We start from the raw sequence: 15,897 nt of genomic DNA, 5'->3' as shown, positions 1-15,897 counted from the left end.
TATAACCTTTTCAAATTATGCCTAGAAAATGCTTTAATGTACCCAAGAGCTAAAGTTCCTTCTTTTTTTTTTATCAGATTCTTACCTGTTCTATGAATTCCTGTTCTTTCAGCTTTGAATCACTGACAAGAGTTGTCTTCTGGGCTAGCTGGGCCTGAAACACAACCAGAAACATATATGAAAATGTGCACTACAAACACTTAATTTATTACTTTTCATCAAAATTGTAAACAGCATCGAAGGAAAAATTGACATTATGCTAGTGGTAAAGATGAAGCCAATCTTACCTGAAGTTCAGCTATTGTTACCTAAAACAGAAAAATGAACATTTAATAAAATGTATTTGCTTCGTACCCTGCCAAATAAAACAAAAAGCACTGCAGGATATTTTTCATCCATATGAATTGCCATTAATTCCTGATTAACTCTCCATTATCTATTTCTCTGATTCATAATCTTATTGCAAAATCTGAAATGGTATATATTACTATTTGGTACAAAGAAATTTGTCTTGCAATTTTTTTATCACATAAAAGCAGTTTTGAGGAGCACAAATAATTAAAATAGCTTAGTCACACCCAAAATACAGCTTGAAATAAATCTAAGTGGTACAAAGAAACTATTCAAACGAGAGACTTAAGTAACTATTAAATGAATTCCTAAATAAGTAATATACATGTTTTCTTGTGAACAATTTGCTTTCATCATAATCTCTATTAGTTGAGAGCCATAAAGACTGGGTTTTTTCTTTATGCTAAACTCCCACGGTCATTACATGAACTTACAGCCCATTTTAAATTAATGAGACATGAGGGTACATAAATGGCTGCAAAAGGACATTATCAAAGAAACTACAAACTTTGGTTAAATTGTGACACTAAACTGTAATCCCACTATTCAAAAGGATAAAATACAACATATATAATATATGGGTAAAGGGCAATCTGAACACGCAGTTTCAAATGCGAGCAATAAAAGGTGTGAAATATTTTTTCCACCCCAGGATGCCAACTCTCGTCTTAGGAGATGAGGGTTTCAACCAAACGATTGAGGGGTGGGGCAGGTTAGGCACATACAGAACTTGATTTTTATTTGCATGTTAGGAGATGGTCCCAAAGCTATTCATTCTCTCTGCACTACTACAGCAGGTGGTATGTGATCCCAGTTCATAGGCAATAATTAGCCTGCAGCACTTGACACATTGGTTGTAGCTCCAGGGCTTTTACGCTCTCCATTTAGGGTGATTGAACTCTGGATTTCGACAGCCGAACAGTGAACTCGAAGCATAAAATAGCTGGATGAATGGCTTCTCAGACATGGCAATGCTGTCATGTACTTATCCATCCCTATGGAACTGACATACTTATGGTAAGCAAACTCCAAGCCAATCTGCAAGCTTGTGTCACCGAACCCTCAAATTCTGACTGTAGCGTTTTCTGGGAATAGAGCACCATGGAGCCAAGATGGCGCCGAGGCAAGTCACGCTCCCCGGCACTCACTTTTATTCTTTTAAAACCTTATCTTAATTGCCCTCTGGATGCCAATTTTTAACAAACGGAAAACATTTTAAAGACTTTGAGTACTTTTACAATTCCTGCTGGCTCTGCGAGCTTCAGCTCCCTCCCTCCTTATCAGCTGCCTGGTCAAGGTTGCCAGAGAGGAGAGAACGCTGCTGCCTGTTGTCAGTTGTCGGGAGCAGGTTGAAGGTAGTCTCTTATTGTGGGGCTGGAATCCTGCTCCTTACTAGCACCTCCAGATGATGTGGTCCTCAGCACCTGAACGGACCATGTTAGCCTCCATATCCACAGCTAGCTGCACGTATGTGATGTGGTTCTAATCACATGCGTCACCAAAGTGCTTGGGTGGTATTCAACTATGTCTTACTCAGGGTAGACCCACTGAAATTAATCAACCTAACTTACAGTTAGGTAAAGGTAAAGGTACCCCTGCCCGTACGGGCCAGTCTTGACAGACTCTGGGGTTGTGCGCCCATCTCACTTAAGAGGCCAGGGGCCAGCGCTGTCCGGAGACACTTCCAGGTCACGTGGCCAGCATGACATCGCTGCTCTGGCCAGGGCCAGAGCCAGAGCCAGAGCCGCACACGGAAACGCCGTTTACCTTCCCGCTGGTAAGCAGTCCCTATTTATCTACTTGCACCCGGAGGTGCTTTCGAACTGCTAGGTTGGCAGGCGCTGGGACCGAGCAGCGGGAGCGCACCCCGCCGCAGGGATTCGAACCGCCGACCTTTCGATCGGCAAGCCCTAGGCACTGAGGCTTTAACCCACAGCGCCACCTGCGTCCCCTAACTTACAGTTATATCCATTAAATTCAATGGGTCAACTCTGAGTATAGCTTCATTGAATGCTATCGCTTATTTCCCAATCTCTCTAATTTCAAAGGAAACCAAGTGCAACTAACTTAGTCTTGACAAAATAAAAAAGGAGGAATTTTTTTATTTTGTCTTGACCATGGCAGACCAACACGGCTACCTATCTGTAACTGTAACTTAGTCTTGAACCAACTGTATATATGACTAACTGATTTACTACTGAAATAAAACTAAGATATTTAAGAATAGATCAGTTTTCACAGTTAATATTATTTGCCTCTGTAGCATAGAACAGCAATTGCTTCAAACGTGAGAGACAACTGTGGCAATAAAAGATAAAAAACAGCCAAGCCCCTTTGCCAATGAAGGTAAACTAAGATACAAGCTAAGAACCACAATAAATTCCTAAGTAAAAATTTGTAAAATAATGTTTTCTAACTTACTTCACCACTGTTCCAGCTTTCTTCATCTGCCAGTCTTTGTTTGTACTCCTCCTGCAATTTCTCCAGCTGGTTCTGAAGCTCATTTACTTTTTCTGTCATTTCTTCTTCTCGAGTCTTCAGAACAAAATAAATAAATAAAACCATTACTTTATATACTTCACAATTAGGAGACAATCTGGCTTCCATCAGCTTTAGCTACAAGAACTTTAGCTGCGAAAGTACTGAATTATACATGAATACTGGATGAAACTGCACTCTGACTTTTAGAAACGCAAAAACAAGCAATACCATATATACCTCAAGGATTTCTTCATACTTTTTCACTGTCCTTTGTAGGTCATCATCTTTTTCTAGCAACTTTTTATGTAACTGAGTTATCTCTGCGTGATGACTTTCTATGAGTTCAGATTCAACCTCTTGAGCTTTACCTGTGAAAAATGGTCAACGGTGTTTATATATCGCATTTTAACTGGGATGCTATTTTAATTGAATTAGCAGGAATACATTCTAGATACATTCAAAAAAATGAATACTACAGTAAAAGAAGAAACTCTAAAGAAGAATCATTAAAAAAACGCTATTAGAATCTAATGAGATGTCGACATGTCAAAACATAATTGATAACATATTCCTTTTCTTATTTTGGCATACAAGGTGTCTTCTTTCACACTAGAGTAGGTTGGGTCAAACAAGCCAGTATCATGTTAAAATCTGTAGGCAAGATTATGCTTTGAGTAGTAAGCAATGAATTAAACTTCACTCAAAGGTTTTACTGCTTATCTATCACCTCTTCTTTCTCTACTTTTATTTTTTACAGCTATTAGAACAGTTGGAACTCCCCACTCCTATACAGAGCCATTGAATGCCTAATTCTTACTAAAAAACTAAACAGATGTTATGGTACTTTCAAACTATCTGAAATTCACACTTGTTAACTTATTGATACAATTTATTATCAGATATATATGCAAAATTAATATATTTTACATTAAATTTATGGGTTTGTGTTAATATATACAGTAGTATAAATTCGAAAAGATATAGTATTACATGAGCATTCAAATCTAGGGCTAGAACAGAGGGGAATTCAAGGCTTGTTATCATGCCCCTGGCTGTTCTCTCTATGGGTGTTCTTTCTTCTAAATTGATCTTATAGGAATGGATCTGATGATTGAATTTACAAGAGATATAGGCATTTAAAATCAACACAAGATACTATTCCAACTCACTGATTGTTTCTTTTACGGCTGTTTCTATTTCTTGGTCCTTTTGTGCCATCTGGGTATTGAATTCCCTCATCAGCTGCTTTAATGTGGAGTTGTGCTTCAATTCAATGTCCTCCTGTTCATATCTATATAAAGGTTCAGCAAAATAATAAGTCCAGATTTTCTAGGGCAGATATGGCAATTCAAAAGTAAAGCAAAAAAGCATATTAATTTACAGCAGAGAGATTTGAGAGCCTGCCCAAGTGTTAAAATAAATGGCTTTCACTAACAGTTTTTCTTTATATTTCTATGGTTATTTGTATGATTGAGACAATAGTTACTGAAAAGAGAAAAAAAAATCATTAAGAAAAATGTTACCAAATAAACTTTTTGTGAAAACATACTGAGGATAAAATTTCATCTAACAATGATAATTGAAAAATGTGTCCAGATAAGGCTATAAAAAGGAGAATTTGCTCCAAGTGCAGTTTGTACAAATCCAATTAATTTTGTTAGGGCAAATGAAATAATTTAATTACACCATGTAAACATAACCTGAGATTTGACCTGTAAACTCCTAAGGCTTTTAGGACAATGTAGGACAAAGATGTAGACCCAGCAATCTTCCACTTTGAGGCATGTGAAATGAAACCAGGAAACGACTAAGTTTCCAGCTGCTATACAGTCATACCTCGGGTTGCGAATGTGATCTGTGCGGGAGGCACGTTCGCAACCCGCAGTGTTCACAGCCGGAAGCGCAGCGTCTGCGCACGCGCGTAGCACAATTTGGCGCTTCTGTGCATGGCATGACGTCATTTTGTGCTTCTGCACATGCACGAGCATTGAAACCCGGAAGTAACCTGTACGCAACCCACAGCGTTCATAACCCAAGGTATGACTGTAGTTTCCAACTGCATCCAAACCAGGAAATCATTGTTTTCAGCTTTGGAACAAGCCAGAATATTAAATTTGGATAAATGGGAAAGTAGGGTTAGAGACTTCTTGGTTTGATTATTAAAGTGAGACAAAGGAGCTTGTGTATAAGGTTCACTTGAAGTTTTTTAACTGGAGTTACAAGTGCCCAAATGCAGCCAAAGACGAGTTTTCCATATGATTTGCTATGAATTTGAAGGATTTATTCTGCCAATGCTGGTTATGAATAATAGAGGTTTCATATACAAAGCAGTTATGTTATGTAATGTCAACTTTTCTTATTTTATACAATGTTACTGCTCATGCAGGTCCTTACTGGAAATTTTACAGACTACTACTAGAACTTACTTTATTTTTTGTTCCATTTCTTCTACCGATTCTTTTTTCATTATCTCCAGCTCCTGCTGATGTTCCTTCCGCAGGATGCGCAAATCCTTCTGTAGCCTACTCACATCTTTGGCAAGTTTCTGTTTCTCCCGCTCAGTCTCCTCCACTTTAGCTTGCAAATCCTTTTGCTCAATGTGCAGATCATCAAGCAGCTTCTGAAGCTCAAGGACTGATCTACTCTTTTCTTCTGTGCTTTCTTTCAAGTCTTTTATAAGGCCATTTCTTTCCTCCAGCTGCTGTTGGAGTCCCTGCAAATTTTCATCATGTTTTGAAATAGTTTCTCCCATCTCAATTCTGTTCAGTTCTCTCTCTTTTGTTAAAGTCTCATCCAAACTGTGTATCTTTTGTTGCAAAGACTGCCTCTCTCCCTCCTTTTCTTGCAGCTTTTCCTGCAAGTCTCTAATCATACCCTCCATATTTTGCTCTTTTTGTTCTTTGGTTTTCAGTTCTTCTTGGATAGCTGCATGCTTCTTACTTTGCTCCTCAAGTGCTTGTTGAAGCTTTTCAATGAGCATGTGGTCTTCTTGCTCCTTTTTACAGAGTTCTTCTTGTTGATACTGAGCCTCTAGCTTTGAAACACTACTTGCTTTTTGTTCCTCGTCATACATCTTTAGCTGTCTCTCCTTTTCCAATAAATCTTTTTGTAAACCATCTATTTTTAATTCATACATCTGTTGCATGTTCCCTAATGCACATACTTTGTCTTGTTCTGTGGAAACTTTTAAGGTTTCTACCTTCTGTATCATCTCCTTTTCTAACTCAGAATTGATTGATCTAATTTTGTCTTCTAAATACGTAATCTTGTCTTCTTTGTCTTGCAATTTTTGCTTTAACTGCTGTTCCATGTCTTGTCTATATTGCTGTTCCCTTTCTTCCATTTGAGATGTCAGTTGCTTCCTAATAGAAGCAATTTTTTGTTCAGCCTTTTTTTTCAGGTCTCCTATTTTAGCAGTGGTTTCTGAAGTAAGCCTCTCTTCCAAAGACTTTAATTCTTCCTCTTTGCTTTTCATTAAAGCCACTTTTGTTTCTTCAAATTCTTTTGATTTTTCCCCAAGGTCAACTTCCATGGTCTGCATTTTCTTTTCAAAAAGTAGTACTTCTTGTTCCATCTCTTTAAGCCTTTTATCCTTTTCCATAACTGCCACCTGAGCTTGTTGAAGCTCTTGTGCCAGCTCTTTTTGCTCTCTGTTCTGCTCATTGTGCCTTTTGAGTTCATCCATTAAGGAATCATTTTCTGCTGTTTTCCGAGTGATGTGTTCTTCTAGCTCAGCAATTCTTGCTGTATGGATTTTTAACTCGGCAACCAAATCAGACTCTTGTTTTTCTCTTCTAATCTGCTTTTGTTCCAGTAAGCCTTTCAAATGTTCTATGTGCTTGGTTTGCTTATCACACACTTCCTTCATTTTATTCAATTCCTCTTCTTTTTCGATAGCTTGGTTATTACTCAGTTCAACTTTGTTTTGTAATTCTTTAATTGTGTTATGATTCTGTGTAAATCTTGACTGGGCTTTCTTCTTCCACTCTGACATCTTGTTCATCCAGTGGTCTACCTGTTCAAGAGCAGTTGCTTTTTCCTGACTCAGTGTTTCAATTCTGGAAGACAATTCTTGCACCTCATTCAACAGCTGAAGTCGATTTTCTTTGTGTTGCTTGTTTAACTGAGTTGTGGCAGCATCTTTTTCTGATTTGTCGATTTCAAGCTTGAGATTTAACTCACTGACAAGCTTGTTAAGATCAGTGATCTCTGCCTTCTTTTCATTTAGCTCCTCCTTCAGAGAAGTGACAGCATTAATATGTTCAGACAATTCTTTCTTCAATTGTGTGATGAAAGTTTCTTTCTCTGTTGCTGCTTCCTGCTGGTATCCTCCTTCTTTTTGCAATTGCTCTTTTTCTGTTACGAGTCTGTCAATATCCACTTTCATAGACATTATCAAGTTTTCCTTTTCTTGCAAGTGTTGTTTTGATTCTTTGAAACAACTGGTTAAAGTATCACGACTCTCTCTTATTTGCTTAAGTTGAGCTTCTAGGTCAGGAATTTTACAGCTTTTAATTAATATTGTTTCTTTTATTTTTGTTGTGCAATTGTGACAGTGTACAACTCTAGAAATTGCCGAAGAAATTTTTTCATTGCATTTCTCAAGCAGCTCAGTGATTTTTATTTCTAGGAAAGATTCTGCTTTCTGCCGGTAATCCTCTAGTTGTGTAGCTATATCCCTTGCAAACTTCTCAAATTCCGCTTTTTTTTGTTGAAGCTCCAAATGTTTGTCCTCCAGTTTTTTCTCATAATCTTCACACTCTTTAGAATGTGACAATTTCAGAGCCTTGAGTTGTTCATCATATGTTTTCAACTTCTCTGCCAGCTCACCAACTTTGTTCTTCTCTTTTTCTCCTACTCCTTTTACTTCACTAAGCTGTTCCTGGACTTCTATCTTCTCCTTCAGAGACAAACTAAAGTCATCCTCTAGTTTCTCAAGTTGCTTTTTCAAATCAGTTTCTCTCTGCGTCAAAACTGTCACTTGAGCTAATGTTTGCTGTAGCTGTTCTTGCAACTCATTCAACAATTTGTCCCTCTCTGTCTGTTCATTCTTTAACCGAGTAATATCTGCATTTCTGTCCTCCCTTTCAATACTGAAGGTGGCCAGTTTCTGTTTCAGGTCTCCTACTTCTTGATCTTTTTCTTGCAACTCTATTTCATGCTTTTCTCCAAGTTCTTCAGCCAGCTGACTCAGCTTCTTCTCCCAGGTTTGGACAACTTCTTCTAGTTCTTGTTTGTGAGCTTCAAGCAGGCTTTCTAGTTGTTCCTTCTGATTCTTCTCCAGTTTTGACACAGCATCATCAATTCCAGTTGAACTGGCATGGGCCATTTCCAGCATTTTTGCATTGAATTGCTTCTCTTTCTGACTAAATTCCAACTGTTTATTCTCCATCTCCTTTTTGAGTTTTGCTTCCTGCTCTGAAAGTTGCTTCTTGAATCTCTCCTGCATTTCCTTGGATTTTCCTTTAACTTTCTCCATTTGTGTCTCTTGTTGCTTAAATTTGATTTCATATTCACTCTTTAAAGCACTAATTTCTGCCTCTTTGGCTGATAGCTGCTGTCCAAGTTTCTCAATTTGTTGATTCAATAGCCCCTTCGTTTGTTCAAGCTCCTTTTCCTTATCAGTAAAATGACTCTTTGCCCGATTTACCTCTTCTCTAAGATCTCTTAACTGTGATTCATGCTGTTCTGTCAGAGATGACACTTTCTGCATATTTTCTTTCTTTTGTTCCTCAAGTTCACATTTCAGATCATGTACCTCGGATATCCGAACCTTTAATTCAGCTTTGAGTTCATTCAGTTCAGCTTCGGTTTTTACAACCTGTTCATCAAGACGTGATTTTTCAGCGTCTACATTTCCCAGCTTTTGCTGCAAATCTATTAACTTTTGTTCGTAAATGCTTGCTTGTTCTCTGGCCATGCTCTCCTTGGACTGAAAAAGGCCATCTAGTTCAGTAGACTTTTCTTTGCATTCAATTTCAGCCTTTCTAAGAGATTCCTTCAGTGTTTTCAAATGCTCTTCCAATTCCACTTGGCATTTCTCTTTTTCTTCCAAGAGTACCTTGAGTTGACTAATTTCATCTTTGAATGTTTTCTCCATGACTTCCTTATCTTTAAAGATAGTTTCAACTTGTTCCTTATGATGGTTCTTCTCTTGCTCCAGCTTCCCCTCAAACTCTAGCTTTGCTTTATCTGCATCATCTTTTAATATTGACAAACGCTGTTCAAGATCTTGGCGAATTTTTAGTGTGTCTGATAACTCAGAAGAGAGTGCTTCTAGCTCGGTTTGTTTCACATCAAGCTTTTCTAAAGTTTTTTCGTTCATCTCTTCTATATGGCTGTGAAATTGAGTCTCTTTCTCTTTCAATACTTTAGTCACTTCATCAAGCTGCATTTTCAATTTCTCCATTTCCGACTGCTTCTGCAGTGTTAATGTATCAAGTTTTTCTGTCCAAACTTGTTGTTCTTGCCGTTTCACATCCTCAAGCTCTTCTCTATGTTTTTCAACCATGGCAGTGATTTCTTTATTGTGCCTGTTGTTTTCTGATTCTATTTGAGCAGTCAGTTCCTCCAACTGGCTGTCATTCTGCGAACACTTTGGAAGGGAACTTTCCAATTCTAGAATTCTCTGTTTAAAAGATTGGTTGAAAAATATTATCAATCCCTTTTTCTGTGACTGACTCCTACCTGAATACAATACTTTAATGAAATTATTACTATGAGCTATACATTTCAAAACATTATGACATAATCCATCCAAAATTAAGTACTTTCAAAGTACTTTCAAATCCCAGTGATGGGGGCATTAAACATATGCTCCGCTGCCTCCCATTTGAATCAATGGAACTCCAAAGTGCTGAACTTTGGCAGGATTGCACCCTTAATAGGTGCCAATTTTATATAGCCTTGACGTACAGAAGGAGAATGGGGAAATATTACTGGACCCAAAGCTGAGAAAAACTTCCAGAACCATTACATACTTTTCTCATTAAAGTGGAATAAAGTCAAAGAGCAAGGGGGGGGGGTTCTCAAATTCCATCACAATGAATAATAAGAACACAGTGGTTCCCCGCAAGACGAATGCCTCGCTAGACGAAAAACTCGCTAGACGAAAGGGTTTTCCGTTTTTCGAGGTGCTTCGCAAGACGAATTTCCCTATGGGCTTGCTTCGCAAGACGAAAACGTCTTGCGAGTTTGCTTCCTTTTTCTTAAAGCCGTTAATACCCGGGGAATCCGCGCTCCGCAAGACAGAAAAATCGCAAGACGAAGCAACTCGCGGAACGAATTAATTTTGTCTTGCGAGGCACCACTGCAATTTGAATCTTCGAAGTGTGAGTAAGATAAGAAAGTCCTTAACAAAATATTTCCTCAAAAGAGCTAACTTTGGCCTTAGACTGAGCCAAGTGATGGTCAGTTAAGTACCACAATGCAGTATTTGGCCCTTTCCTCCTGTCTCCCTGTAAAATCACCCACAACAGTACATAAAGGCATAAGAGGCATGGCATTATCAACTGCATAGGATGCCTGTCAGATTAAAATCAGCACAACAGACTTACACACTGCTTTTGACATTGTGTCTCCACCCCACTTCCACATGGCCTAGGGCACACGTACCTAGGTTACAAGGTATACAGGTTCTTGGACCTAAGTGATTGGCTATTCTTGAATTAGAGGGGAATGGTCACATTCACCTACCGAATCATTTAAAGTTCCTGGAAAAGGGCATCTAACAAAGCAGTAGCTTGTACAAAGAGAAAGTTGTGTAGCTGACTCCCAAACATGAATCGTGATAATTAATGTAAGGATGAACATCATATGCCTCCTATGTTCTGTTTCTAAGACCACCAAGGCATGTGGAAGAGGAAGGCAAGGAAAGATGAAACAGGAGAATATGAGACTAGGTTATTCTTCTCCTGCTGCAACATATCTATTTAGAGACACTATGTTAGGCTCAAATAACAGTTTCTGCCCCCTTTGTTGTCTGCCCCAACTGATTTCACAATCTTTCTCATGAATCGCATTATGTTTTTAATATTTTGTTGGGAGCCGCCCAGAATGGCTGGGGCAACCCAATCAGATGGGTGGCATATAAATAATAAAATGTAATAATAATAATAATAATAATAAACAGCCATGCCCTTTGGGGCCAAGCACCCTTCCTAAATTTCTCTCATTAGATGCAATTATAGGTTGCATACCCCTCATATGCAGTTTATATTTTAGGTTTGTGCAATATAAAAAAGGAATCCAATGTTCCAAATCTTTTACTCACGGTTTTGTAGGCTTCTATTTCTTGCTGCATGTCCTCTAGTTTTTTGTCACATTCCAACTGAATTGCTTTTTTCTGCAGTTCCAGTTCTTCTAGGGCTAACGATTCCTGTTGTTCATTTTCTTGTGTAGACTGTAGGTGTTCACTCTGGCACTTTTCCTGTGTCAAGAATTATGACTTTTTAAAAAAGAAAGTACCATAAAGTCACTGATCTATCAGCAGCACTAGGAGTATTATCTATTTTAATTCTTGCTTGTAGATTTTTTTAAAAAGTGGATATCACACAAACAGATTAAAAATTCACAAAGAACCTTATAATTTTGTATTTTTCATGTAACTGTAAAGAATTTGAAAGTGAAGTTTCTGTGTGCAGAAAATGAAGAAATAGCAGCAATAATCTAGATTTAGAATTAATCTATTAGTCCTTATCTAACCTTACATACGTGCATGACCAGCAGTAACAGGGTCTAAGGGAAAAGCTTCCATGTCAAAACTCTGTAACCTTTTCCTCAGCATAATTCCCTGACTCTACCTATCCATCGATAGGGATGCAAGCACATTTGTTCCATGGTATACAGGGAGCCTTCAACCAAACACAGTTCAGCTTACTAATATGTGCATTTGCAAACACTTGAGTAAAGGTGACTGGATAAAAAAGACTGCCTTTTCAGTTACACAACACAATGAAATATGGACAAGTTCTGTCTGGAAACTCTTATCTGGAAACCCATTTCCATACATTATGTTTCAGGTATATGTTTAAACCAAGCAAACTACCTAAAAGGGGTTGCGGGAGAAAGAAAAAGGAAGCATTTAGAACAGATAGGCAAACTCTCCAAAACGTGTCAAAAGTTCAGAAGTTCCTCTTTATATTACAGGAATGTCTAGAACATCTAGGATTGGTTACTGTAATGTACTGCATGTGCAGTTACCCTTGAAAACTATTTTAAAAACTACTGAGTTTGTTCAAAGTACAGGGTCCTGACTACTGACTGGGACAAGTCAGCAGGAAGGTATCCTAGCAATACCGAAAGCACTAGCTTCTTGCTAGTTTCCAAGCACAACTGAAAATCCTGGTGCTCATCTTTAAATCCTTCTAGAGTTTAGGACACTGGTCCCATACCAATCTGCCAGTATATTGAGGTCATTTTCAGAGGCTCTCCTCCAGATGCCCCAAATATCTGGAGTTAAGAAATGGTGGGATCCCATTTGTAGAATTCCTCTCCCAGGGAGGCCTACCATTTACTTCCATTGTTATCCTTTTGACACCAGGCACCAACATTCCATTCTCCCAAACTTTTTAATGCATTGTTGTTTTCTTGATTAACATGAACTTACTTATTGCATTTTATTTTAGAAATTGCTGAAGGGTGGTGTGCATATATGTACATATTTTAAATAAATAGGTGTTATAATTCACTTGGTCTGTAGATTCCCAGATATACATCCAAATGCATCTTTATGCACCAAGTTCTCCTATTCATACTTAGCTTTATTCATCACCACAAACACACGTATACACACACCAGACCCATCTGGCTCTTAAGAGACACTTACAAGAGCTGTTTTCATTTGTTCCTGAAACGCCTGGTCTTGAGCCCGTAATCTATCATTTAATATCTGTTCTTTGCTAGCCAATTCCCTTTTATGTAACTTTTCTAGTTCGGTAATTCGTTCTTCTGAAGATTTCTGCAAATTTGAAAGGCACACGTCTGATGTTACCCAAGAAACAAAGGTGCTTCTATATTATTGATCAAAGAGAAATGAAATAAAGAATAAAAATGTGGCTAAACAGATTGCTTTCCTGCTATAAATGCTATTTGGTGCTTTTTTTAAAAAAAATAAAAGATCCAAAAGAGTTCCAGTTCACATCTGCAATTCTATCTACATTTACTAAGGAATAAGTCCCATTCACCTCAAAAAGGCAGAGATGCAGAGAATTGCACTATGAATGACTCGCATCTTCCCATTCAGTTTCTAATAGGCCTTTAAGAGTACAATTCTAATTATGCTTACTCAGAAGTCCCACTGAATCCAATGAGCCTTACTTCAAAGTATGCATGCATAGAACTACAGCCAAACAGTGCAATCCTATTAATATTTACTCAGCAGTAATAGCTGCATACAATGGAGTTAACTCCTAGATAAGTATGTATAGCATTACAACCTTAGTCATATATTTCTGGGTGTTGCCTAGCAGCCAAGTTCAACACAATACTACAGAATCCATATACCTTTTCTACCTTACAGAGATTCAAACAATTCCTATCCATATTTTGGTTCTGCAGCAGAGAAAGTGGCATGATTAAACACACAAATTCTTTTGTGAGTTAAACAAGGCTTTAATGGAACAGTGTAAAGCTGCAAGATTGATTTATTATCAGATTCTTAGTACAGTGGTACCTCGAGTTACAGGCGCTTCAGGTTACGCTTCAGGGTTGCGCACCGTGCTGAACTCAGAAATACCAGAACGGGTTACTTCTGGGTTTTGGCGCTTGCGCATGCGCAGAACTGCCAAATCGCAACCTGCGTGTGCGCAGATGCGGCACTGTGGGTTGTGAACGTGCCTCCCGCACGGATCCTGCTGCAAAACCAACCTGAGGTTCCACTGTATAAAGGTAAAGGTAAAGGGGCCCCTGACCATTAGGTCCAGTCGTGACCGACTCTGGGGTTGCAGCACTCATCTCGCTTTATTGGCCGAGGGAGCCGGCGTACAGCTTCCAGGTCATGTGGCCAGCATGACTAAGCTGCTTCTGGAGAACCAGAGCAGTGCACAGGAATGCTGTTTACCTTCCCGCTTACCTGCTTGCGCTTAGACGTGCTTTCGAACTGCTAGGTTGGCAGGAGCAGGGATCAAACAACGGGAGCTCACCCCGTCGCGGGGATTTGAACCACCGACCTTCTGATCGGCAACTCCTAGGCTCTGTGGTTTAACCCTCAGCACCACCCGCATCCCGTTCCACTGTATACTGCACTTTTATTCACCCATACACCCCCCAACAAGGGAAGATTGAACTCTGCCAGTACTAACATGATATATTCTGATTTCAATGTGAATTGTTACCTTATCTCTGCAGTTTACCTTACAGAAGATCTAGCATTTACCTTCATAATATTAACCACCTCCTGCTTCACCCTTGTTAATTCCTGTTGAAGGCTCACACGCTCTTCCTCGCTTGCCTTTTCTACTGCCTTGATCCTTTCATCCATTTCTGCTTGCAGTTTCTTGCGTGCTTCTTCAGTCCTTTGGGCTGCACTGAGAGCCTTCTCAAGCTCTTCAAATGCTGCAGAAAACAAGAAAAAGAAGAGGTTCTATGTATGGTTTAACATGGGAGAAACTCTAGACAAAGTAAAATTACCATATGTAGGCCATATTCTCACTGAATAACCTAGCTAAGAAGAAATCATGAAGTCAGCCTGGAAAGGCAAACGTTTACTATTATGTCAACAAAATAAAACTCAGAAATCAAGGGACTAGGCTCTGCTTCCTGCTTAGTGTCAAACATCTCAGCCCTTAAAATAAATTGAATTAAGAATATTGTATAGAAGAGGTAATTCAACAGAAATTCCCTTTTCACTCATGACTGCATAGCAATTCTCAGGAGTCTATAAGAATGTCTGGAATGCCTGCACTCGTGTAATCCTAAGAGCAGCTTATTTGCATTAGAACCGTGAATAACTATACTGCCATTTAACTTTTATACAGTTTCTTTAAACTTCATTACAGCTCAATTGGTGTCCTTGTTTTAGCTCTCTAGGAGACAGGTCAGAACACTACTTTCATCAGCACATAACACTAAATCCAACCGTGGATAAGTGTGAACAAGCAAAAATCACAGCCACTTTGTTCCTCCTGTGAGCCTGTTGCACTACTACAATCCAAGTCATGGTTTGCTTTGGCATTACATGCAAATCTAAGCCACAGGTTGTCGTTTCCAAAGAAACGATGAGTGGTAAGCAAATAACAGCTGGTTACAACTCATAGTTTATTTGGAATGAGACAAACCATAAGCCTGGATTCACACATAATGCTAAACCAAATGGTGATTTAGCTCTCAGTATTACTGCAGCAACAGGAGGGAAGCAAAACAGCTGATATTTTTGCTCTGTGCATCAGCAAGCTTGCTCATGTCAACCTAAGCCACAGTTTGGCATAATGTTATATGCGAACCAAGACTGGGCAGTGCATAATTAATATTGCAACTTGCTGATTATTTACTATGCATACGACTATATGTTGGTCTTCTCTTAGTCTTCCTTTTACGTAAATTTAGTTGGTGTCTTAGCTGCTTTGATTATCCCTTTTTAAGATAGAAAAGTGGAATGACGATTGTTTTAAATACATGAAAAATAATTTTATAATTAAAAAATGTTATGACTGAATGTTATGACTGAAGAATTTTTATCAATGTTGTTGTTTTGGCGTAGTAAAATCCTCAAGTAGTGGGGGGGGGGGGATCAAGTTGCCACATTAGTTAAATTGTTAAAAAAGCTATTTGCATTCTTCTACATGGGGGGACTCTTCCATAAAGACACTTTGCAACAGAAAAATGATGCCGTTAACGCCCTTTGTGAAGGCTCTACCACATTAGCATGAGATTTCGCCCCGTGTGCCTTCCAGCACAGTTCAGAACATATTTATCAATCCCATTGTACTGTAATGTAGGTGCATTTCATATGTTCAGCACAAAGTACTAACATAAATAAGCATATACTAGTAACGGACAAATTTAGGAACTGCCATATAATCCAAACATTAACACTACCGCATTTAAAAATATGGCACTGCCCATGTT

At 38.6% G+C, this 15,897-nt stretch overlaps 1 protein-coding gene across 5 annotated transcripts in view; it reads right to left on the bottom strand.

Moving 5' to 3' along the window:
* The window catches only part of GOLGA4 (golgin A4), a 54,263-nt gene that overhangs the window by 13,025 nt on the left and 25,341 nt on the right, over positions 1 to 15,897 (bottom strand). For 4 of the 5 annotated variants that reach the window (XM_079947503.1, XM_079947504.1, XM_079947505.1 and 1 more), the window contains 9 exons: positions 14,207 to 14,385; positions 12,659 to 12,790; positions 11,105 to 11,260; positions 5,259 to 9,460; positions 4,002 to 4,123; positions 3,070 to 3,200; positions 2,773 to 2,886; positions 288 to 308; positions 86 to 154 (listed from right to left, as the gene is read on the bottom strand). In XM_079947503.1, coding sequence (XP_079803629.1) covers positions 86 to 154; positions 288 to 308; positions 2,773 to 2,886; positions 3,070 to 3,200; positions 4,002 to 4,123; positions 5,259 to 9,460; positions 11,105 to 11,260; positions 12,659 to 12,790; positions 14,207 to 14,385 — 5,126 coding nt within the window. The remainder of the gene's footprint in view (positions 1 to 85; positions 155 to 287; positions 309 to 2,772; positions 2,887 to 3,069; positions 3,201 to 4,001; positions 4,124 to 5,258; positions 9,461 to 11,104; positions 11,261 to 12,658; positions 12,791 to 14,206; positions 14,386 to 15,897) is intronic. The other variant, XM_079947506.1, reaches the window with a different exon arrangement.

This window comes from Podarcis cretensis, assembly GCF_951804945.1.
Source record: "Podarcis cretensis genome assembly, chromosome: 12".
Classification (NCBI taxonomy): domain Eukaryota; kingdom Metazoa; phylum Chordata; class Lepidosauria; order Squamata; family Lacertidae; genus Podarcis; species Podarcis cretensis.
The sequence above is the reverse complement of the archived record's forward strand: the minus strand, read 5'-3'. Positions and strand labels throughout refer to the sequence as shown.